At 45.4% G+C, this 24,724-nt stretch overlaps 2 protein-coding genes across 2 annotated transcripts in view; both read right to left on the bottom strand.

The window, feature by feature from the left end:
- Nucleotides 1-7,878: 7,878 nt before the first annotated feature.
- Nucleotides 7,879-12,023, bottom strand: LOC120033744 (leucine-rich repeat-containing protein 58-like). Its single transcript, XM_038980196.1, has 4 exons — nt 11,371-12,023; nt 9,481-9,609; nt 9,038-9,315; nt 7,879-8,811 (listed from the first exon to the last, which is right to left on the bottom strand). Exons 1-4 carry the CDS (start codon nt 11,823-11,825, stop codon nt 8,618-8,620), a joined length of 1,056 nt encoding a protein of 351 aa, XP_038836124.1. The 5' UTR covers nt 11,826-12,023; the 3' UTR covers nt 7,879-8,617.
- Nucleotides 12,024-12,660: 637 nt separating this feature from the next.
- LOC120033745 (follistatin-related protein 1-like) overlaps nt 12,661-24,724 on the bottom strand; it is a 25,335-nt gene continuing 13,271 nt past the window's right edge. The window contains exons 7-11 of the mRNA XM_038980197.1: nt 24,112-24,230; nt 22,199-22,311; nt 20,842-20,952; nt 20,454-20,554; nt 12,661-14,612 (exon numbers count right to left, since the gene is read on the bottom strand). Of these exons, the coding sequence (XP_038836125.1) occupies nt 14,571-14,612; nt 20,454-20,554; nt 20,842-20,952; nt 22,199-22,311; nt 24,112-24,230 (486 nt within the window). The 3' untranslated portion in view covers nt 12,661-14,570. The remainder of the gene's footprint in view (nt 14,613-20,453; nt 20,555-20,841; nt 20,953-22,198; nt 22,312-24,111; nt 24,231-24,724) is intronic.

Here is a 24,724-nt window from a genome sequence, read left to right as displayed (position 1 = left end):
CGACCATGTTAAGGTTTGTCATCAATGTATTTAGACAGACACTGGCATTTGATTGTTGAAGTGACCTTGATAGCTGTTTATCTAAAAGAGGATCTAACGTACAGTTAAAGTCACCTCCAACAATAACACTTGTATCCGAGATATTTGGTATGGCCTTAAATACCCTTTGAAAAAATAACGGATCATCGAAATTGGGTCCATATAAATTGACCAAGGTTATTGGTTTTGAATTCAGTGTACCAGCAACAATAATATACCGACCATTAGGATCTGAAATCGAGGTTGAGTAAACAAAAGGAATGTTTTTCCTTATCAGGATTGCTACCCCTCTCGCTTTTGCATCAAAGTTAGACTGGTATATCTGACCGATCCAGCTGACTCGTAGCTTGGCCTGCGCCGAGCGTTTAATATGAGTTTCTTGAAGAAGCACTATGTCAGCACCCAGTGATTTAAGATGAGAAAAAACCTTAGCTCGTTTCACGACATGCCCTAATCCATTACAGTTCCAGCTGACTATCTTTATTCCACCTGGTCTACTCTGTGCTCGGTCACTATGTGGCATTTCTTATTTTAAAGCAAATTGCTGCTGTCATACAAAACCCAGAAGAAAAACGTCCCGCCGTACGGGAGCTTGTCATGCCACCTGTATTAATAAACGTGAACATAAAACACAGACGCCATCCCCCCTCCCATCCCTTTACTGAGTGACTTCCCCAAACGAAGCACTCCTTGGCTAACACACAAACCTTAGGGTGTCTAGACATACAGCTTGAACTAACTCGTCGTCTATAGATGCTCCGCATATAAACTAATATTAAATAACACTTAACTCTCACGTTAGGGGGTGAGTGGCGCCAAAACATGACATGCCAAACAATGCTATATTAGCCACAACATCTCACCTATCCTATAAGTCCCAATTTCTGATCTTCTGATCGAAAAGACATAGGCCGGAAATTCAATTCAAACACATTCCTGGCCTGTATTTGTCCATTTAGCCGGCTGGCACAGCCGTTCTGGATCCTCAGCCGGGGAGCTTGCTTGTCAAGAACAGATCGGCCTCTTTTGCGTTGTCAAACGTACGTGTTGATCCCTCGACTGTCACCTTAAACCGGGCTGGGAAGAGGAATCCATATCGGATGTTGGCCGCCCTGCATTTGTTGCGTACTTCATCATACTCTTTCCGTTGGTTCCTCACCTCCAAGGTAAGATCTGGGTAGAAAGACACCCTGGCTCCGTTGTAGTTAAGGGGGAACTTTTGACTAGCCAGCTTGAGGATGAGATCCCTGGTGTGGGGATAGTGCAGCCTTACAATGAATGGCCTTGGTGGCCCGCCCTTGGCCGGCTTCGTTGCCTGTGATCTGTGTGCGCGGTCGATCAGGATGGCCGTTTTGAAGTGTTCACTCCCCAGCAATGCCGGTATCAGCTCCGAGACAAATTCAGTGGGTTTCCCTTTCTCAGTGTCCTCCTGGATCCCACATATTCGGATGTTCTGGCGTCTTGAATGCGACTCGAGCATTTCCAGTCGGGCCTTCAGGGTTTTGTTGTCATTTTTGAACGTTGCGCACTGTTTCTCTATGTCCTGTAGTCTGGCCTCGTGATCGACTGTCGTCTGCTCAACCTCGTGCACCCTTCTCTTAGTTGCCTTCACAGTTTCGGCCAAAGTCCCAATACTCTTTGAGATATCAGCCAACCTTGTGTCCACCTTCTTGCTTAGTGCGATTATGGCAGCCAGTATGTCACTTTGAGTAGGATCTGTGGGGAACTCTTGGAAGCTAGCCTCTTCAGCTAGCTCCTCGTGGGTCGGCGACGTTGAAATTGGTTCGTTGTCTATCTCATTCCAATTATCTTGTTTAGCGCCCCCTTTTTTGGTGCCTTTCCCCTTTGTCATATTTGTTTGAAGTTATAGGTTGTGAGAGGTTAAGATAAATACTAATTTGTTTCAGAATTGAGCGGAGCTCTAGCAAAGCACGTCTACTCCATAGCACGCTCTCTAGCGCCCCCCAAAAACTATAGTTTGTTAACAAGAAATTTGTGGAGTGGTTGAAAAACGAGTTTTAATGACTCCAACCTAAGTGTATGTAAAAACGTCCGACTTCAACTGTATTTGTCGGTTCTGGAATACAGTCATGTATCCATCACGACTGTTCTGCCGACGTAATCATCCGATGTGGTTTCAACAGGTTTTTCTGGTTGCGTTGAACGCCGTGTCTCCCGATCGCCTAGTATCGACTACCGAACGGCTCCCTAACTCACCTATTGCTGCTCATTGGACCATATGATCACTCGGCTACACAGCTGATGCCTGCTGGACTGTTCATTAACACTGTACCTCTTTTTATTTATCTGTTGGCCCCAGCCTTGAACTCAGGTCCTGTATGTACCTAACTGTGCCCATTCATCGCCATTTACCTGTTGTTGTCTTAGTTCTCCCGACCAATACCTGTGATTGCTTTATGCCTCTCTCTAATGTCAATATGCCTTGTCTACTGCTGTTTCGGATTGTTTTTATTGTTTTATTTCACTGTAGAGCCCCCAGTCCTGCTCAACATGCCTTAGCTTTTTTGTACCACCCCTCACGCATGCGGTAACCTCACCTGGCTTAACTGGTGCCCCCAGAGACGCAACCTCTCTCAACGTCACTCAATGCCTAGCTTTACCTCCACTGTACTCACATCCTACCATACCCTTGTCTGCACACAACGCACTAGACGACCAGTTCTTATAGCCTTTAGCCGTACCCTTATCCTACTCCTCCTTTGTTCCTCTGGTGATGTAAAGGTTAACCCAGGCCCTGTAGCCCCAGTACTACACCTATTCCCCAGGCGCTCTCATTTGTTGACTTCTGTAACCGTAAAAGGCTTGGTTTCATGCATGTTAACATCAGAAGCCTCCTCCCTAAGTTTGTTTTATTCACTGCTTTAGCACACTCCCCCAACCCTGATGTCCTAGCCATGTCTGAATCCTGGCTTAGGAAAGCCACCAAAATTCGGAAATTTCCATCCCCCAACATTTTCCGTCAAGATAGCACTGCCAAAGGGGGCGGAGATGCAAACTACTGCAGAGATAGCCTGCAGAGTTCTGTCATACTATCCAGGTCTGTGCCCAAACTGTTTGAGCTTCTACTTTTAAAAATCCACCTTTCCAGAAACAAGTATCTCACTGTTGCCGCTTGTTAAAGACCCCCCTCAGCCCCCATCTGTGCCCTGGACACCATATGTGAATCGATTGCCCCCATCTATCTTCAGACTTCGTTCTGTTAGGTGACCTAAACTGGGATATGCTTAACACCCTGGCCGTCCTACAATCTACGATAGATGCCCTCAATCTCACACAAATTATCAAGGAACCTACCAGGTACAACCCTAAATCCGTAAACATGGGCACAATCATAGATATCATCCTGACCAACTTGCCCTCCAAATACACCTCTGCTGTCTTCAACCAGGATCTCAGCGATCACTGCCTCATTGCCTGCTTCCGTAATGGGTCCGCGGTCAAACGACCACCCCTCATCCCTGTCAAACGCTCCCTAAAATACTTCAGCGAGCAGGCCTTTCTAATCAAGCTGGCCCAGGTATCCTGGAAGGATATTGGCCTCATCCCGTCAGTGGAGGATGCCTGGTTGTTCTTTAAAAGTGCTTTCCTTACCTCATCTTAAATAAGCATGCCCCATTCAAAAAAAATTGAACTAAGAGCGGATATAGCCCCTGGTTCACTCCTAACTTGACTGCCCTTGACCAGCACAAAAACATCCTGTGGCGTACTGCATTAGCATCAAATAGCCCCCGTGATATACAGCTTTTCAGGGAAGTCAGGAACCAATGTACACAGTCAGTTAGGAAGCAAAGGCTAGCTTATTCAAAAAGAAATATGCATCCTGTAGCACTAATTCCTGTAAAGTCCATGGAGAATAAGAGCACCTCCTCCCAGCTGCCCACTGCAATGAGGCTAGGAAACACTGTCACCACCGATAAATTTATGATAATCGAGAATTTCAATAAGCATTGTTCTACGGTTGGCCATGCTTTCCACCTAGCTACCCCTACCCCGGGCAACAGCTCTGCACCCCCCGCAGCAACTTGCCCAAGCCCTTTCTAAAATGATCTGCCACAATTGTTGCAACCCCTATTACTAGCCTGTTCAACCTCTCTTTCGTATCATCTGAGATCCCTAAAGATTGGAAAGCTGCCGCGGGCATCCCCCTCTTCAAAGGGGGAGACACTCTAGACCCAAACTGTTACAGACCTATATCTATCCTGCCCTGCCTTTCTAAAATATTCGAAAGCCAAGTTAACAAACAGATCACCGACCATTTCGAATCCCACTGTACCTTCTCCACTATGCAATCTGGTTTCCGAGCTGGTCATGGGTGCACCTCAGCCATGTTCAAGGTCCTAAACGATATCATAACCGCCATCGATAAAAGACAGTACTGTGCAGCCGTCTTCATCGACCTGGCCAAGGCTTTCGACTCTGTCAATCACTGCATTCTTATCGGCAGACTCAATAGCCTTGGTTTCTCAAATGACTGCCTCGCCTGGTTCACCAACTACTTCTCAGATAGAGCTCAGTGTGTCAAATCGGAGGGCCTGTTGTCCGGACCTTTGGCAGTCTCTATGGGGGTGCCACAGGGTTCAATTCTCGGGCCGACTCTTTTCTCTGTATATATCAATGATGTCGCTCTTGCTGCTGCTGATTCTCTGATCCACCTCTACGCAGACGACACCATTCTGTATACATCTGGCAATTCTTTGGACACTGTGTTAACAAACCTCCAAACGAGCTTCAATGCCATACAACTCTCCTTCCGTGGCCTCCACCTGCTCTTAAATGCTAGTAAAACTAAATGCATGCTCTTCAACCGATCGCTGCCCGCACCCGCCCGCCCGACTAGCATCACTACTCTGGACGGTTCTGACTTAGAATATGTGGACAACTACAAGTAAACTCTCCTTCCAGACTCACATTAAGCATCTCCAATCCAAAATTAAATCTAGAATCGGCTTCCTATTTTGCAAACAAAGCCTCCTTTACTCATGCTGCCAAACATACCCTCGTCAAACTGACTATCCTACCGATCCTTGACTTCGGCGATGTCATTTACAAAATAGCCTCCAACACTCTACTCAGCAAATTGGATGTAGTCTATCACAGTGCCATCAGTTTTGTCACTAAAGCTCCATATACTACCCACCAATGCGACCTGTATGCTCTCGTTGGCTGGCCCTCGCTACATATTCGTCGCCAAACCCACTGGCTCCAGGTCATCTATAAGTCTTTGCTAGGTACAGCCCCAACTTATCTCAGCTCACTGGTCACCATAGCAACACCCACCCATAGCACAGGCTCCAGCAGGTATATTTCTCTGGTCATCCCCAAAGCCAACACCTTCTTTGGCCGCCTTTCCTTCCAGTTCTCTGCTGCCAATGACTGGAGCGAATTGCAAAAGTCACTGAAGCTGGAAACTTATATCTCCCTCACTAACTATAAACATCAGCTGTCAGAGCAGCTTACCAATAATTGCACCTGTACACAGCCCATCTGTAAATAGCCCACCCAACTACCTCATCCCCGTATAGTTATTGTTTTGCTCTTTTGCACCCCAGTATCTCTACTTGCACATCATCATCTGCACATCTATCACTCCAGTGTTCATGCTAAATTGTAATTATTTTGCCACTATGGACTATTTATTGCCTCTCTACATTTGCACACACTGTATATAGATTTTTCTATTTTGTTATTGACTGTACGTTTGTTTATCCCATGTGTAACTCTGTGTTGTTGTTTTTGTCACACTGCTTTGCTTTATCTTGGCCTGGTCGCAGTTGTAAATGAGAACTTGTTCTCAACTGGCCTACCTGGTTAAATAAAGGTGAAATAAAAAAATGTAATAAATAAAAATGTGAAAAGTAAGTACACTCTTTGGAAAGTGGTCATTTTTTTATTGTATTTTTTACGTATTTGGACACATGGATTTTTGAGCTAAATTGCAACCAAATTCATTGATAAAGGTAACCCAATTTAACAAATAACACACAAAAACATTTACTTTGTTATGCAATTAAAATAAACAAAAATATAATTTCCTTCTGCAGAAATAATTTGGACCCCCACTGCCTTTACCATCACCTAAAATGGCTAAAGTTAGGATCAGGTGCACCCAAACCGGTGACAATTATTAAGAAATCATTAGAGAGTACCTTGGGAGGGTCCAGCCTTCCGTAAAGATTAGAAACTTGGTCTGGTTTGGTATTAAACACATGGGTGTGTGGTAACACATCATGCAAAGATCAAAATACCTATCCGAGGCCATCAGAAGAAAAGTTATTGATGCCCGTGAGTCTGGGAGGGGTTACAAATACATTTCCAAGCATTTCGAAGTACATCATTTCCCTGTCCGACGGATCATCTACAAATGGAGAAAATTCCAAACCACAGGCAATCTACTTAGGACAGGTCGTCCCACCAAATTCAGCCCAAGAGCTGACCGAAAGATGCTCATAGAAGTCAATAAGAACCCCAGGGTAACATCAAGGGATCTACATGCCACTCTTGCCACAATCAATTTTAAAGTGCATGAGTCAACTGTCAGAAAGAGACACAAACACAAACTTGGCCTACATGGGTGGTCAGGAAGGAAGAAGCCTCTGCTCTCAAAAAATAATATCAAGACAAGACTGACATTTGACAGACAACACCTGAGTAAAGACCAAGACTATTGGAACAATGTGCTCTGGACAGATGAGTCAAAGGTGGAGTTGTTTGGCCGCAATGCCAGACGCCATCTTTGCCGAAAAGAAACACTGCCTTTGAACAGAAGAACCTCATACCAACCGTAAAGCATGGAGGCGGTGGCATTATGGTTTGGGCCTGCTTTGTTGCCTGAGGGCCAACTTTAACGCAGCCCGGACACAGAAATATAATAAAATGGAACAAAAACAATATCGTGCAGTATTACACTTTATTATCAACATGCTAAATTCTTCACATTGGAATGATTATTGCCACAATTATTGCCCCGGGTAACAGCTAGATGCGGCTAGATGTTCTTTACCATTCGGCCATCAGATTTGCCACCAATGCTCTTTTATAGGACACATCACTGCACTCTATACTCTTCTATAAACTGGTCATCTCTGTATACCCGTCGCAAGACCCACTGGTTGATGCTTATATATAAAACCCTCTTAGGCCCCACTTCCCCCTATCTGAGGTATCTACTGCAGCCCTCATCCTCCACATAAAACACCCGTTCTGCCAGTCACATTCTGTTAAAGGTCCCCAAAGTACACACATCCCTGGGTCGCTCGTCTTTTCAGTTCGCTGCAGCTAGCGACTGGAACGAGCTGCAACAAACACTCAAACTGAACAGTTTTATCTCAATCTCTTCATTCAAAGACTCATTCATGGACACTTTTACTGACAGTTGTGGCTGCTTTGCGTGATGTATTGTTGTCTCTACCTTCTTGCCCTTTGTGCTGTTGTCTGTGACCAATAATGTTTGTACCCTGTTTTGTGCTGCTACCATGTTGTGTTGCTACCATGCTGTGTTGCCATGTGTTGCTGCCTTGCTATGTTGTTGTCATAGGCCTCGCTTTATGTAGTGTTGTGTTGTCTCTCCTGTCTTGATGTGTGTTTTGTCCTGTATTTTATTTGATTTATTTTTTAATCCCAGCCCCCGTCCCCGCAGGAGGCCTTTTGCCTTTTGCCTTTTGGTAGGCCATCATTGTAAATAAGAATTTGACTTGCTTAGTTAAATAAAGGTTCAATAACAAATTAGTTTTAAAAAACAGCATTATCTTATGTATCCAGTTAACAGAAGAGTACTCGTGTCAATTATATACTGTATGTATAAAATAAACAGATATAATATATAGATATTCATTTCAAAATTTATTCAAATACATTTTTTATTTAAAATAATCAAACCAATGTAAAACATTTAATTCACAGTACAAGCTCTGGATTAGTCTCTTTGAGCAAGAGATCATCACATTAACATACACAACTTTCCCCTTGGTTTGTAACAACACAAAATGTTGTTTTGTGAGATAAGGGAAGGCATTAATGGGAAGGGAAGGTGTGTAAATGCTACAGGCGACAGAGACTACTCTATATTAGGACTGCATGTGCGAGCAGCCAAAGTGTCAACAGAAGTATGACGATTAAAGGGTAACTGTTAAGAAGAGGTGATTAAAAAAAAGCATGGAACACATTCTGCGTTTCTGAATCTATATTGTAAAGAAAATCAATTTTACATACAATTCATTCATCCCTTCATGTTAACACAAACTACAAACTGAGGATCTACATGAAAATACATTTGATGAGTACAACAAAATCAGTCCTCCATAAGCTTCAGTTAGATGTTTAAAACACTACGGCTCGAAAAAAAATCAATTATAAACTGTGGTTAATATACGTTACAATCAGTCCTTGAGGAGTTCTACATCTCATGTTGAAAGTTGTAGGTGAACAGCTCAGTGTCGGTGTTTATCGTGTATGGCATAGGAGAAGTTGGGTTAGTCAGGTCAGTTGGGAGTCAAGGAAACTGTCCATCATCCAGTATGTGTGTCAGTGAACTCGAGGTCCTTTCACTTTCCACTTTCCTCTATCCCAGAAGCACTCTCTGCAGCCTGTTGGCCGACACGCACTTCTCGTCCTCCGACTCAGCGTCGCTCTGCGGGTTGGAGCTGCAGGGAGAGGTGCATTCTGGGGAGCACAGGTAGTGCATGAAGGGTAGCCGATACTTCCCGCAGAAGTCCACAAACTTGATGTGCCTCACACACGAGTCAAAGTACACACCTGAGAGGAAGAAGACAAGTAGCACAACAATATGAGAGCAATACAAATATCTCAAGGTTTGATTTATTTTCAAACAGGATTTTTGAATATGTTTTATTTGAAATTTCCCTCAAATTATTGAGGAGGACCAGCCTCCTCTTCCTCCCTGGACGAGCCTTCTCTGATCCACTCACAAATACTAGTACATAAGTATGTAACCTAAACCTGTCCCCTCTCCTCCACTTACCAGTACATTTAGGGTTGGGACACTTGCTGGCCAGGTCCAGGTAGTGCACCAGGTTTCCAGGCAGGTAATTGGGGGGGTAGGGCAGGTTGCAGGACTTGATGGTCCGTCCGGCCAGCTCCAACAGGGAGGGAGGGTCGTAAGTCATGTCCTTGATGAAGCGGACCACCAGGGGGTTGCCACGGAGACTGAGCTCCTGCAGGTGCACCAGGCTGAGGATCTCACGCGGTAGGTAGGTGAGTAGGTTGTTATGGAGACTGAGGCAGCGCAGGGAGTAGAGTCTACAAACAGACATATTCAGACATGACAGTGAATCATGGCTTTAGCTCAGCAGGCTAACACAGTCTTATGACACACAGGAGACCCAAGTAAAAAAAAAAAAAAAACTGTCAGTCAAATTAATAAATTATGTAAAGTCAGTGTTTCTCTTATGGGATGGCCCTCACCTGGTGAGTTGGGGGGGTACACTTTGTATCCGGTTGTCACAAAGGACCAAGTATCTGAGACCGCGAAGGCTGGCCAGCTCTGGTGGGATGGAGGTGATGAGGTTCCCACCCAAATAAAGCATCTCCAGACTGCATCAGATCAGAGAAAAAAAATATGTTTTCTTCACGCTTGGAATGACAGGGAACATTGCTAAATTAACATACAGATGTAGTATCTTAATTTGAACCAGTTTTCTACAGCATAAAAATAATCCCGCAGCAACAGGAAATGTGAATTATTATGTGGATTATATAATGCACAATGTTCAAAGGTCAAGAATAGCCAAACAGTTGTCTAAATCCAGAAGATGTTGAAATTCCAGGGTTCAAAGATTGGACTGAGTGGTCTGTTTGTTTTTGGAGAACCGCTGTGATAAGTTTACACACATACTAAACTCTTGAACACCTGCAGAACGAACACCTGCCAACTTTCTCTGATAAAGCTGACAACAGCAGAAAAACAGAGGAGATAGAGGGAGAGTTAGTTAAGAATTTAACTCCAGTGTTTGACAATTTATGTCAACGGAAGAGATACAGAATGAAGAGAAGAGATGATTGTAAAAGAACTCTGATTGTAAAACGTCTTCTCCTTTTAGAAAGAGATTGAGAGAGAGAGAGAACGAGAGATCCTATGAGAGAAACGTCAAGAGGGGAGGCCTTATGATGCATAGCACAGCCGCTAACTTAGCTACAATACAGTCTGAAACGGCTGTAGGCTTTTGGGGGGTGTCCAATGGACCTTTTCATCTTATCTTTATTCTATAACTTGTTCTCCACTCTGTTCCAAATCCTAAACCCCCCATTTTCCTCTCTCACAGTGCCAGTCCCCCACTGTGGCCAGGCAATTTGTCAAATGACCTTGTTTTGTAACATGGCACACAGCCAGGCAGACAGGCTAAGCTACACTGACGAGCTGATTCCAAAGATTTGTGTCAATGCAGCACCAAGATGGACACTATGGGCTCCTGTACCATCATGCAGGACATAATCAGGAACCACATGCTCACGTGGAACCTATCTAGCTGAATACAGCAACAGCATTGATTTTATGCAAACTTATTTGCCCGTTATCTTAACCACCACCATCTAGTTCCTGAAATTCCTTGAAATTACCGCTGTACTTCTGCAGCCCCAGGCATTTCATTAGGACAGCAACAGAGCTTAATATTCTAGCCTACTATTACATAATGGTTATTATGGGCATGCTATTATCAGGTAAGGCGCAGGTAGCCTAGCGATTAAGAGTGATGGGCTAGTAAGTGGCAGGTTCGAATCCCTGACCTATGTGAACAATCTGTCGATGAGTCCTTGAACAAGGCACTCAACCCTAATGGCTCCTATTTTTTATTTGTATTTAACCCTTATTTAACTAGGCAAACCAGTTAAGAACAAATGCTTATTTGCAATGACAGCCAAACCCGGACGACGCTGGGCCAATTGTGCGCCGCCATATGGGACTCCCAATCATCCTATGAGTCGTTCTGAATAAGAGTGTATGCTAAATGACTCAAACATATATGATAAGGGCAACGTAATCTTGATGTGTCGATTTCTTTATTCACATTTGAGTGTCCCAACGTTACGTTATTAGAAGCAAAGAGTGTATAAGCTCAGAAGCTTAAAAGATTAAAGCTCATCTAAATTTCAACAACCTCACTTCGTCATGCGTAGATAGTTGTTTGTTAAAAGTCCCCTTTTATATTAAGTGCCTATAAAACCTATGATTGCATGGTAATGGTAATTAACGTTAAATGGGGTACTATGGTGTAGGTAGTTAGTTGCATTGTAACAAATACCGTTAGCCTACATTGTTAAAACTCTATTGCCGCTATAATGTATCAGTAGTCTTACCTGGTAACATTTTCTATCTCTGCGGGGATAGCTTTGAGTCTGTTACCCCCAAGAGACAGATATTTTAATCGCTGGAGTTTTAGAAACTGAATGGGCACCTCTTCAAATATGTTCCCACTGAAGTTCAATGTGTCTATCTGCATGGACCCAAATTCCTTTGGGAACGAAAATTCGTTCAAACGGTTGTTCTTGGCTATGAGTGTTTTGAGGTTTGACAAACGTTGAATGTCCTCACAAAGAACCGTTAATCCATTGTTGCTTATATCCAGAACTTCCAATTTGGAGAATAGACATACCGAAGCGGGAAACACTGTCAGTCGGTTGTTATACAGGTAGAGTTGTTGGGTCACTCTCCTCCGTTCGTCACCGACAGTGTCCAAATTTAAGCTCTCCAGATTCAGATGGGACATGTCCAAAATGCAACCCCCCTGATCAACTGTTGCAAACAGCTCCATATTCAATACCAATTGCTATCCAGCTAGTTCAAACATATGAATGAATTAAATGTTATTTTAGAAAGTCTAAGTTCTTTCAGCACTGGTCACGACCGTATAAAGCCTCTCTACGCATTCTGCTAATCTGCAAATAAATGTCCATTAAATACAGACCGCAGTCACACCACAGACCGTACACGCACAGCTGTCACATTGGCATCAAATTCACATGTCGTCGGTGTTTCAAGGCTGGTCAAGCTTTAGATTCTCCGCCCCCAGTTGAAATTAACCCGTGCATGCATGCCTGCCTGCTCTGATGCCACAGAACGTCTCTATGTCCAGAAATCAAGTTTGCGCGTGTGTGGATGCTTTGTAAACAGTTATCTGTTTTCACACTGAAATACATGGTCAATTAACTTTGCAATTGGAAACCCCAGCTCTCGTTTCTATTAGCCGACGAGGAACCATATCTAATAGTTTGTAATATGCCCTAATAGTTTTAGTGGTAGACCTTATGTCACAAAGGTCTGGAGACATGTGAAATCATAAAATACATGTGAAATGATATAATGACCATTATAAGCCGTGGTGTATGAGACCGTATACAACGGGTATGACAAAACATTTATTTTTTACTGTTCTTATTACTTTGTAACCAGTTTATAATAGCAATAAGGCACCTCGGGGGTTTGTGGTATATGGCCAGTATACCACGGCTAAGGGCTGAATCCAGGCCCTCTGCGTTGCGCCGTGTATAAGAACAGCACTTAGCCGTGGTATATTGGCCATATACCACACCCAGTACACACACATTCAATCAAAAGTGTATCAATAAAAATGTGCATAACCATTCCAGTACATCTATTAAATGTATTTATTGACATGTATAAAGCTTGCATACCTGTTTGACAGTACAGTAGTCTTAAAAATCAACAGGGAGTTAATGTTTAATTAAAAGTATCCTGTAACAGCGAACATAGTGAGCTGGTATTATTCTAAAAGTGAGACAATAACACATAGCAAACAAAAGAAACACAGGCTACCAACTTCAATTCGACCATACATTTGGCATGGTTTCATAGTGACAGACATCCCCTAGGTCTCAGTGAAAATGTAAGGCACTTACTTTCTAAAAGGTACTGCACATAATGTACTTCAGGTATCTTGCATTTGAACTTTGGTTTCAGTTATGCCATCAAAAATGTTTTGTAGAAGCTGTTTTGGCAGTTTTTCCCAATCCTTGTGCCGAACAAAGTTGTCCAATCCAAGCACCTATATCCCGAGAGACCGACATGCATCAGCTTCCAAACGAAACATCAACGATCAAATGAATTGCAGTACTGTTGGCAAAGCATGCACAGATGATGTTTGTCTCAGACGGACCACACAATCGTGTGTTTGAAATTAGTAAGAGTGACCCATAGCACTGGAGTACTTGTGTTATCAAGTACTATTATCCTGTACATTACAAATCCACAATTACATTTCATCCACTACATCAACATATTTTTCTAGTTCGTTCACATCTGTGGCATCCTTGAAATATTTCCCCCCGAACATTCTAGAATTGATCAACTTTATTGCTGGGTTTGAGAAGGAGACACAAACGTTATCACGAACTCTCCTAGCAATACAGTACTGTCAGGACAGTGATTCAAACAAGCACCATCTATGTGTTTCGGTAGCCTGGATCCATACTGAATTCTTCAGTTTCACTTCACAATCCAAATCAGTATCCAGGCTCGTGCTTTGGCATTCGATTCATGTTATGGAGTAATAACTCTACAACCCCATGATAGAAAAGACATTTGTAAATAGATGGGACAACGTTACCTCATCAGTATAGACATGCAGCCTACAGATTGAACCCTAGCATCCTCACTTTACCTTGAAAAAGCAGGAAACCCGGCACACATCTAATCATAGATTCTTGTCATATTGTTGGTGCATAGACAAGAAAATAGAGATGGTATACATGTTCTTGTCTAAGACTGAGTGCGGACTTTCTTAATTGTCCTTTTCCTAACAGATTGAACCCTGGCACCGTCAGATGTTATGGGTCGTTGGGTTTTACTGTATATATTACAGATACGATATGAGCAGTAACACTGCCAGGCAAGTGTAATCAGTCTGTTGATGGATTTACAATGGTATTCAGGTACATTTACAACTCAGCCATGTGTTCACCCTTCATGTGATTTACTGGCCCTATAAAATACCCAGGTGTCTGGAAGAGCACCCTGTAAGGTCAAAGCATCGGATTATGCTTTCTCGCTGGATTGCTCATCTCAATCCTCTGTGACGTGGCCACTGTGAAGTCATTTTCTTCTCACAGTAGTTCGTACAACGTGTGCTTTCTTTATATGTCCAATTCACACACTCTTCTCTTTTCTACAGATGAGCTCGTTTGACTTGACAGACAACAAAAACAACACATTAACTCAAATGAATAGAAATATTAACCCACCACTAGGTGACAGGGATTCTTACCAAGGCTGCGGAGTGTTACTCAAATAGGATAACAGTACTGTGATTGTAGGTACAGTACACACAATTCAACTAGTCTCCCCTCTACACAATAGTATTATAATAGACATTGGTACAGTTAAAAAAAAAATCATAATAATTAACATTTTAAAATATAAAAACTAAAAACAATAGTGATGCATTTCTTTTAGCAACAGTACAAGCTCCAAAGCTTCAGCCAGATAGTGATTGTTGATGGTGGGACTGAAAGAGGGCTCTCTCTCTCTCTCGCTCTCTCTCTTAAATGTCCTTAGTGCTCACTTTCATCTTCTCCACAGTTTCCTAACAGGAGTTAAAGGAACAAGAGTATTGGCTACTGTAGTGCACGTACCCTTATGATACACAGTGTATACAGCATGGGTTCATATCGTTTAAAATGCATTAGCTGCTCTTGATTGAGCTTGCCTGACACAATGGAACCAATGGAATAGTCCCAAATGTGCAAACGCCGCCCATCTGGCACCCCAGGCAGGCTCAATCAAATGTGCCTAGTATTAAAAAGAAAGCAAAACCCAGGTCTGATGTACAGTAAAGACGCAGCCAAAAAGTGAGACATACCTAGAAGCATGGGCATGTAAACTTAGCCAAATATAGGCTCTGATTATTACAGTAATTGCCTCATAAAGTTCTAAGTACAGGTGTGTGTGTTGTATAAGTACACAGCCTCATTGACCTATACTGTTACTTAAAGGGGCAATACACAATTGAAACAATAACACTTTTGATTAAAAGCTGAGGGATGGGCTGGAGAAATGTACTGTAACCACTCTCAATTTCAATAGACAGAGCTATGGATGTAAGGACTGACCATCCATTATATCCGAATTATAGTTTAACCATGTTTTGAGGCTACACAATGTTGTTTACATTTACTTTGATTACAAACATAGGAGTTAAACAAGCTTACATTTTGGGTCCGGATGGAGTGTGACAGTTGAACTAAGCTCGTGATGCATTTACAAATTATACTCTTTAAGAATCTGTCACGACTTCCGCCGAAGTCGGCCCTTCTCCTTGTTCGGGTGGTGTTCGGCGGTCGACGTCACCGGCTTTCTAGTCACCACCGATCCATTTTTCTGTTTCGTTTTGTTTTGTCTGCATAATTACACACCTGGTTTCAATTCCCCTATTATGTTCCCTATTTAACCCTCTGGCTTTCATTTCTGTTTTGTCCGTGATTGTTTGTTACGTTAGTGGTTGTTGTTATTTCTTATGATGTTTTGTAATTATTCCCTTTGTGGAATTTTGCTGTGATTTTTGAGTAAACGTTTTGTGTTTCGCTCAAACACCTGTGTCCTGCATTTGACTCTGCTACTTCGCCGTACACAACCCTGACAGAATCACGGACCCAAACTTCAAATGGAGTCAGCAGGCGCAGCCAGCCCCTCTCTCCCAGTCGAGGGGCAAGTTCAACAGCACGCGACCATGTTACACAGTTTAGGGACCGCCATGGATCGCGTGCTGCAGACAATGGACCGATGGGAGAGAGGAGGTCTCCCGGTAAATCATACCCCATCACCCCCACCCGCGCCTCTCCCTACTCCACCGGTCATCCCTCCATCGTCAGGACCCAGTGGGATTCGGCTCTCGCTCCCAGGAGCGTGTGACGGTACAGCAGCCGGGTGTCAGGGGTTCCTCCTACAGTTGGAGTTATACCTGGCAACTGTTCATCCGACCCCTTCAGGACGAGAGAGAGTGGGCACCCTCATCTCCTGTCTGACTGGTAAGGCCCTGGAGTGGGCCAACGCCATCTGGGGAAGAGAGGGTCAAACCCTGGATGACTATGATGACTTCTCTCGCCGCTTCCGGGCGGTCTTTGATCATCCACCTGAAGGGAGAGCGGCGGGAGAGCGTTTGTTCCATCTCAGACAGGGGATGAGGAGCGCTCAAGATTTCGCCCTGGACTTCCGTACTCTGGCCGCTGGTGCGGGATGGAATGAGCGGGCCCTGATCGATCACTACAGGTGTAGTCTACGAGAGGACGTTCGTAGGGAGTTAGCCTGCAGGGACACCACTCTTAACCTGGACCAGCTGGTGGATTTATCTATCCGGCTGGATAACCTGTTGGCCTCCCGCGGACGTCCAGATCAGGGTCCGCCCGTTCCATTACCCAGCCCCTTGGATCCTACACCGATGGAGTTAGGAGGGGCTGCTAGAAGGGAGACCGGAGGGAGGACCACTCCATGCACCAACTGTGGACGCAGAGGACACACTGCTGTCCGGTGCTGGGGTGTTTCTCCTGGAAGTCGAGGTAGCAGGCGGAGCACTGATGGGTCATCTCCGGTGAGTAGGCACATAACTCACCCAGAGTCTTCTGTTGCGCACATGTGGTTACATATAGAATTTCCTGAGTTTTCCTCACATCCCCAGCATAAGGCGCTAGTAGATTCAGGCGCAGCTGGGAACTTTATTGATCGCTCTTTAGCACATAGATTAGGGATCCCTATTATTCCTGTTGATGTTCCCTTCCCTGTACATGCCTTAGATAGTCGTCCTTTGGGGTCGGGGCTGATTGGGGAGGTCACAGCGCCCATTGCTATGAGAACGCGGGGGGATCACGAGGAGAGAATTAGTCTCTTTTTGATCGACTCTCCTGCGTTTCCTGTTGTGTTGGGTCTTCCCTGGTTGGCCTCTCATGATCCGATTATTTCGTGGCAACAGAGGACTCTCAAGGGATGGTCCTGTCAGTGTTCAGGTAGATGTGCAGGTGTTTCCTTAGGTGCCACTACGGTGGAAAGTCCAAACCAGGTTTCCAACATGCACATTCCTCCCGAATATGCCGATTTGGCACTCGCCTTCTGTAAGAAGAAGGCGACTCAATTACCACCCCATCGACCGGGGGATTGTGCGATAGATCTCTTGGTAGACGCTACACTTCCCAGGAGTCATGTGTATCCTCTGTCACAGGAGGAGACGGTGGCTATGGAGACATATGTCACCGAATCTCTGGGACAGGGATACATTCGGCCTTCCATCTCACCTGTCTCCTCGAGTTTCTTTTTTGTGAAGAAGAAGGATGGAGGTTTGCGCCCGTGTATTGATTATCGAGGATTAAATAAGATCACGGTAAAATACAGTTACCCGCTACCACTCATAGCCAGTATGACCGAGTCATTACACGGGGCGCGCTTCTTCACAAAATTGGACCTCAGGAGCGCTTACAACCTGGTGCGTATTAAGGGGGGAGATGAGTGGAAGACAGCATTTAGCACCACTTCTGGGCATTATGAGTACCTCGTCATGCCGTACAGGTTAATGAATGCTCCATCAGTCTTCCAATCATTTGTGGATGAGATCTTCAGGGACCTGCACGGGCAGGGTGTAGTGGTGTATATAGATGACATTCTAATATACTCCGCTACACGCGCCGAGCATGTGTCCCTGGTGCGTAGGGTGCTTGGTCGACTGTTGGAGCATGACCTGTACGTCAAGGCTGAGAAATGTCTGTTCTTCCAACGATCCATCTCCTTCCTAGGGTACCGCTTTTCAGCTTCAGGGGTAGAGATGGAGAATGACCGCATTTCAGCCGTGTGTAATTGGCCGACTCCAACCACGGTAAAGGAGGTGCAGCGGTTTTTAGGGTTTGCCAACTACTACCGGAGATTTATCCGGGGTTTTGGTCAGGTAGCGGCTCCCATTACCTCACTGCTGAAGGGAGGACCGGTGCGACTGCAGTGGACAGTTGTGGCGGACAGGGCTTTTGGTCACCTGAAGGCTCTGTTTACCTCGGCTCCAGTTCTGGCGCATCCTGATCCTTCCTTAGCATTCATAGTTGAGGTGGACGCGTCCGAGGCGGGGATAGGGGCTGTGCTGTCTCAGCGTTCGGGTACGCCACTAAAGCTCCGCCCCTGTGCATTCTTTTCGAAGAAGCTCAGCCCGGCGGAGCGAAACTATGATGTGGGGGACCGGGAGTTGCTGGCTGTTGTCATGGCTCTGAAAGCGTGGAGACACTGGCTTGAGGGGGCTAGACACCCTTTTCTCATTTGGACTGACCACCGCAATCTGGAGTACATACGGGCAGCGAGGAGAATGAACCCTCGCCAGGCAAGGTGGGCCATGTTTTTCACCCGTTTTGATTTCACCCTTACCTACAAACCAGGTTCCCAGAACGTTAAGGCAGATGCACTGTCCCGGCTGTATGATACAGAGGAGAGGTCCACAGATCCCACTCCCATAATTACAGCCTCTCGCCTGGTGGCACCGGTGGTGTGGGAGGTGGACGCGGACATCGAACGGGCGTCACGTACAGAGTCAATTCCACATGACTGTCCAGCTGGGCGTCTGTACGTTCCGTTTGATGTCCGCGATCGTTTGATCTGTTGGGCTCATACGTCACCCTCCTCTGGTCATCCTGGTATCGGTCGGACGGTGCGCTGCCTTTCTGGGAAGTACTGGTGGCCCACTTTAGCAAAGGACGTGCGGGTTTATGTTTCCTCCTGTTCGGTATGTGCACAGTGCAAGGCACCTAGACATCTGCCCAGAGGGAAATTACAACCCCTTCCCGTTCCACAGCGACCATGGTCACACCTATCGGTGGATTTCGTGACGGATCTTCCCCCGTCGCGGGGTAACACCACGATCCTGGTCGTTGTGGATCGGTTTTCTAAGTCCTGCCGTCTCCTTCCTTTGCCCGGTCTCCCTACGGCTCTACAAACTGCGGAGGCTCTGTTCACCCATGTATTCCGGCACTACGGGGTGCCTGAGGATATAGTTTCTGATCGGGGTCCCCAATTTACGTCTAGAGTCTGGAGGGCGTTTATGGAACGCCTGGGGATCTCGGTCAGCCTTACCTCAGGTTTCCACCCCGAGAGCAACGGGCAGGTGGAAAGAGTAAACCAGGATGTGGGTAGGTTTCTGAGGTCCTATTGCCAGGACCGGCCGGGGGAGTGGGCAGCTTACATCCCCTGGGCCGAGATGGCCCAAAACTCCCTCCGCCACTCCTCTACCAACCTATCACCTTTTCAGTGTGTGCTAGGTTACCAGCCGGTCCTGGCACCATGGCATCAGAGCCAGATTGAGGCTCCTGCGGTGGATGAATGGTTTCGGCACTCAGAGGAGACTTGGAACGCTGCCCACGTACGGCTACAACGTGCCATCAGGAGACAAAAGGCGAGTGCCGACCGCCACCGCAGTGAGGCTCCGGTGTATGCACCGGGGGATCGGGTCTGGCTCTCGACCCGAAACCTACCCCTTCACCTGCCCTGCCGGAAACTGGGTCCGCGGTTTGTGGGGCCATTTAAAGTCCTGAGGAGATTGAACGAGGTTTGTTATAGGTTACAACTTCCCCCTGATTACCGTATTAACCCCTCGTTCCATGTGTCTCTCCTCAGGCCGGTGGTGGCTGGTCCGCTCCAGCAGTCTGAGGTGCGGGAGGTTCCTCCGCCCCCTCTTGACATCGAGGGGGTCCCGGCGTATAGCGTAAGAGCCATCATGGATTTTAGGCGTCGGGCGAGGGGCCTTCAGTACCTCGTGGAGTGGGAGGGGTACGGTCCGGAGGAGAGATGCTGGGTACCGGTGGAGGACATTCTAGATCCATCTATGTTACAGGAGTTTCACCGTCTCCACCCAGATCGCCCTGCACCTCGCCCTCCGGGTCGTCCTCGAGGCCGGTGTCGTCGCGCTGCTGGAGCCGCGCGTCAAGGGGGGGGTACTGTCACGACTTCCACCGAAGTCGGCCCTTCTCCTTGTTCGGGTGGTGTTCGGCGGTCGACGTCACCGGCTTTCTAGTCACCACCGATCCATTTTTCTGTTTCGTTTTGTTTTGTCTGCATAATTACACACCTGGTTTCAATTCCCCTATTATGTTCCCTATTTAACCCTCTGGCTTTCATTTCTGTTTTGTCCGTGATTGTTTGTTACGTTAGTGGTTGTTGTTATTTCTTATGATGTTTTGTAATTATTCCCTTTGTGGAATTTTGCTGTGATTTTTGAGTAAACGTTTTGTGTTTCGCTCAAACACCTGTGTCCTGCATTTGACTCTGCTACTTCGCCGTACACAACCCTGACAGAATCAATGGGTACATATCATTATTTATAAGTCCAGAAATGTATGTAGCAACTGCAGATTGCCCCTTTAACAAGTAGCAGTGAAACGTAATGTGCTACTCATGGTTCCAGACTAACCTGATGTTTGTTGAGCTCAGCCACTCGCCGTGTCCACTCCTCCTCTGTCATCTCCTGGTCAGCACCTTCAGTCTTCTCCACAGCAGGCACCTTATCTGTGCCTGCAGGGAGGGAGGGAGGGAGTGAGAAATAGAGAGAGAGAGAAAAAGAGAGAGAAAAGCGAGAGAGAAAGGTAGAGAGGAGGGGGGGACAGAGGAAGCGAGATACAAGCCAATACGGACAGAGAGAGAGAGAGAGTACCAAAGAGAGAGATAACACGAGGGAAGAGACAGACATAAATAGAGAGAGGGAGAGAGAAAGAACATAATTCATCTTAGCGCACAATCCCCTCACACTATGACCCAGATAAGTAAGGTCCTACTATAAGGTGTGAGACAGCTAGTCTCACCTTCACAGGTCACAGCTGTGCAGACCCAGTTCCCACAGGCACAGACACAGCGGTTACACTCCACCTGAGTCTCTGCCCCGTCCTCATAGGTCTCATCCTCCAGGGCACACTCTACAGGAAGCAGATAACAGGAAGTCAATGGACATCACAGGAAATTACATGTTGATCAGTCACAGCACAGAGTTTTCAAACCCAGAGATCAAAGTGGCCAATATTTTCGGGAGCGCCGTGCGAAGCAGTCTCAACGGACCAGACCGGGTTTTGGGAAATCAGTAGGAGAAGTGAAAATTCTTCCTTATTTGTAAATGTTCTTTAAATGTAAGAACCGACGCTGATGACGAGAAGCAGGTACAGGGAGTTTAACATTTTGTTGGGTTCTGAGAATAGGAAATATACTTATTCATGTCACTGAGGAAAAGAGAGTAATCTATAACGTTTACATTATGTCAGGATATGTTATTGTTAGCCATCAGGGATCCTATGGGAGGGATCCTCTGGGAGGAGAAGAGACACAGTCTGGTACCAGTCACCATGACAGCCATGAGTTGGGGAGGAGTGATCACTTTGGGGCAGAGGTCAGGTCAGATGAAGTGAGGAAGAACAGATATCACTAAGGTTCTGTCTAGCAACAGAGGTGCATTGGCTGTTCAGATGTGTAGGAGGAGACTCATAGTTAAATATCAGTGCTCGTGTGAATACGTGGTCGCCTGATGCAGCTGTATTGATCCTCTGGGAAGAATAAACTTGGTTAAGCTTTCATAGTGTCCGTAGAGTTTTTACTCTGAAGATTAGAACCTAACAATTTAATGAACGGACATGGAACAGGACAGGAACAGCGTCAGAACGGGGGGAACAAAACACCATGACGACAATATGCTGAAGCGGGGAACAGAGCTGGTGAACAGACAGATATAGGGGAGGTAATGAGAGCAGGTGATTGAGTCCAGGTGAGTCCAAATGATCGCTGAGACGCGTGACGAGGGAAGCAGGTGTGCGTAATGATGGTGGCAGGAGTGCGTACCGCTGGGCAGCCTGAGAGCGGGAGCAGGCGTGACATTCAATCTATAGGCACAACCTATAGACCCGATGACGTGTTTCTGCGCATAACCATAGATAGCTAACGTTGCCATGACATTGCCTACAAGCGTAATCGGGGATCTTTTTTGGAGAAGCAGTTTCTGGACATCTTCATCTATATTTTCTTTGGTAACAGTATTTCATTTATGAACGTGTCTTTTTAAAAATGTGTTTTTAAAATGGTCTAATAATCAAATCACATTTTTTAAAACGTAGGGATTGAACATGGGACATAAAAAAACACATAACAGGAAGATACTGTATATGGTGTAAGTCTTACTTCTCTCTGGTGGGTTGAAGCCAGGCTTGAAGCAGTTTAGGAACTCATCGAAGCTCAACTTCCAGTCCGTGTTCTCATCTGAGAGCTCGATGAGGGCATCCACACACAGGCTCCTAGACACCAACAGGAGAGGTGGGGTCATGAACAATAGGACCAATAAGACACAGGAGGAAAATACAGTAAAACAGACTACTGTTACTACCATTTCACTGGAGCTAATGTATATACACTGAGTTGACAAAACATTATTGAGTTGCACCCCACCCCCTTTTGCCCTCAGAACAGCCTCAATTCGTCGGGGAATAGACTCTACAAGGTGTCAAATGCATTCCACATGGTTGCTGGCCCATGTTGACTCCAATACTTCCCACAGTTGTGTCTAGTTGGCTGGATGTCTTTTGGGTGGTGGACCATTCTTGATACACGCGGGAAACTGTAGAACGTTGAAAACCCCAGCAGCGTTGCAGTTCTTGACACAAACCGGTGTGCCTGGCACCTCCTACCATACCCCGTTCGAAGGTATTTCTGTTTTTTATTTGTAATACATTTGCAAACATTTTTTAAAACCTGTTTTTGCTTTGTCATTATGTGTAGATTGATGAGGGAAAAAATGAATTTAATCCATTTTAGAATAAGGTTGTAACATAACAAAATGTGGAAAAAGGGAAGAGGTCTGACTACTTTCCGAATGCACTGTAAATGTTCCTCAATGTTCCTTAGACTGGGCCTAATGCCAGTCCAGTTGCCCTTTAACTCTGGTCTATCTCACAGATGACCCCAGATAGCCAGCCGACACAAATTGGGAGGAAGATTCCACACATGAATGAGAGTTGATACTGCCCAAATCCCTGTGTCGCTCTCTGCGCCCGCATGGGAGAGGGTGTGGTGCAGCCAGTGTGGTGCCACTGAGCCCCAGCCCCATTGCCACCCACACCCACCACCACTTCCCATCAAAACAAGCCGCCTCACCATAGCAGAACTGCCAAAACAGCACTTTCAGCCCCCCCTCCCAAATCGCCCATCCCCCTGCCCCTGTACACCGTCTCGAGGTCACCATGTAAACAACTGTGATATAACAAATCTACATCCCTCATCCTAGTCTTATCAATTACATTATTTGATGATTCCATACAGTCACAACTGTAGTAATCTACAGCACACTCACCATGGCTGCAAAGGTGCAGCAGGGTGAATAGACACTAACAACTGAACAGTTCAACATCAGAGTTAGAAAACTTTGATAAGGGCAAGAAGTGAACAACTGAATTCCACAGAATTTGAATAGCATATATTGATGTATTATACAGGTTGCCATTGCTTCTGTATACGGTAGTTTTATATCAATATGGCAATAACCGATTCACTGAAAGAACTCAACCAAATACCTATTAGCAGTGCAAGCAGTAGCTTCATCATGGCCTTGTCATTGCTTTCAATTGCTCCAACACAATTAAATTAGTGTTAGTCCCAGAAAATGGCTATTTAACTTATTTTGAAGTTAAGTTCCTGATTTGGCGCTGGAAATTAAAACCCTGCTAATTTGCTTAGGGAGCTCATTAAGTGCTGAGCCCCATTTATAATATGATAATGTGTTGGTGGAGATAGCTTCTCTTCTCTTCAAGCAGCAATTGAAAACAAATGGTTGCCAGGTACAGTCGTTAGTCTTTTAAGTAAGCACTCTTATTCAACACAGAAACCCACATTACCGAGATACCAATATGTTGAGAGATAAACAATCATGACGTTGCTACTACTTGAAGTGAATGCATCATTGTGACATGATTATAAGACATTATAATCGGGTCATGCTTGCGCATGACTTACAATGCATCATCAATGCCTTTAGAATGCATTACACCTGTCATGATTGACAGCTGTGCGCTACTGACCCTTGGCCAGTGGTCGGGGCTCACCTGAGCAGGCGGTTGTTCTCCTCGTCAGCATATGAGGTAATGTTGATGGCTGTGTCGTTGTGCTGGAGGAACTTAAGGAACTCAGCGGAATCCAGCTGGGAGTCTCCATTGTCATAGTCCTGTAGGAATATTCATCCATACATTTTTATAATTTTATAGAGTATGAAAAGAAATGGCGGAAAGTGTGTGTCAACCACACCGGCACACAGGCGGAGATGATCTTGACTCTTTGGGGGGGCCAGAGCAGGAGAGCTGTTGCGTAACTGCTGTTATGTGTTCAAGTGCTGGGCAGTGGGAAGAACGTTAAACAGTCTGTTCTTTCTGTGGGGCCTTTTCCATGCTGTGTAGCTTGGCCCACAGAACAAACAAGATAACTAACTGACAGAGGGGGAGAACTCTGGGAATTTTCAACTGATTCTGTCTCCGTAGAGCTGCTGCAAGTGAAATGTATCATTCTGCTGCTTACAGAGTCATTAAGTAGTCCATACATGCTAACGGATTGTAATCTTAGCCGTTTTATTAAGATGAGGACAGAGGAGGACTTTCTAGAAGTACAGGACTAGAAATAAATACAACTACATTCCACTTTAAATAATGTGAGCTGTTCGGTACT

The sequence above is a fragment of the Salvelinus namaycush genome, chromosome 40 (genome assembly GCF_016432855.1).
Source record: "Salvelinus namaycush isolate Seneca chromosome 40, SaNama_1.0, whole genome shotgun sequence".
NCBI lineage: Eukaryota > Metazoa > Chordata > Actinopteri > Salmoniformes > Salmonidae > Salvelinus > Salvelinus namaycush.
The sequence above is the reverse complement of the archived record's forward strand: the minus strand, read 5'-3'. Positions and strand labels throughout refer to the sequence as shown.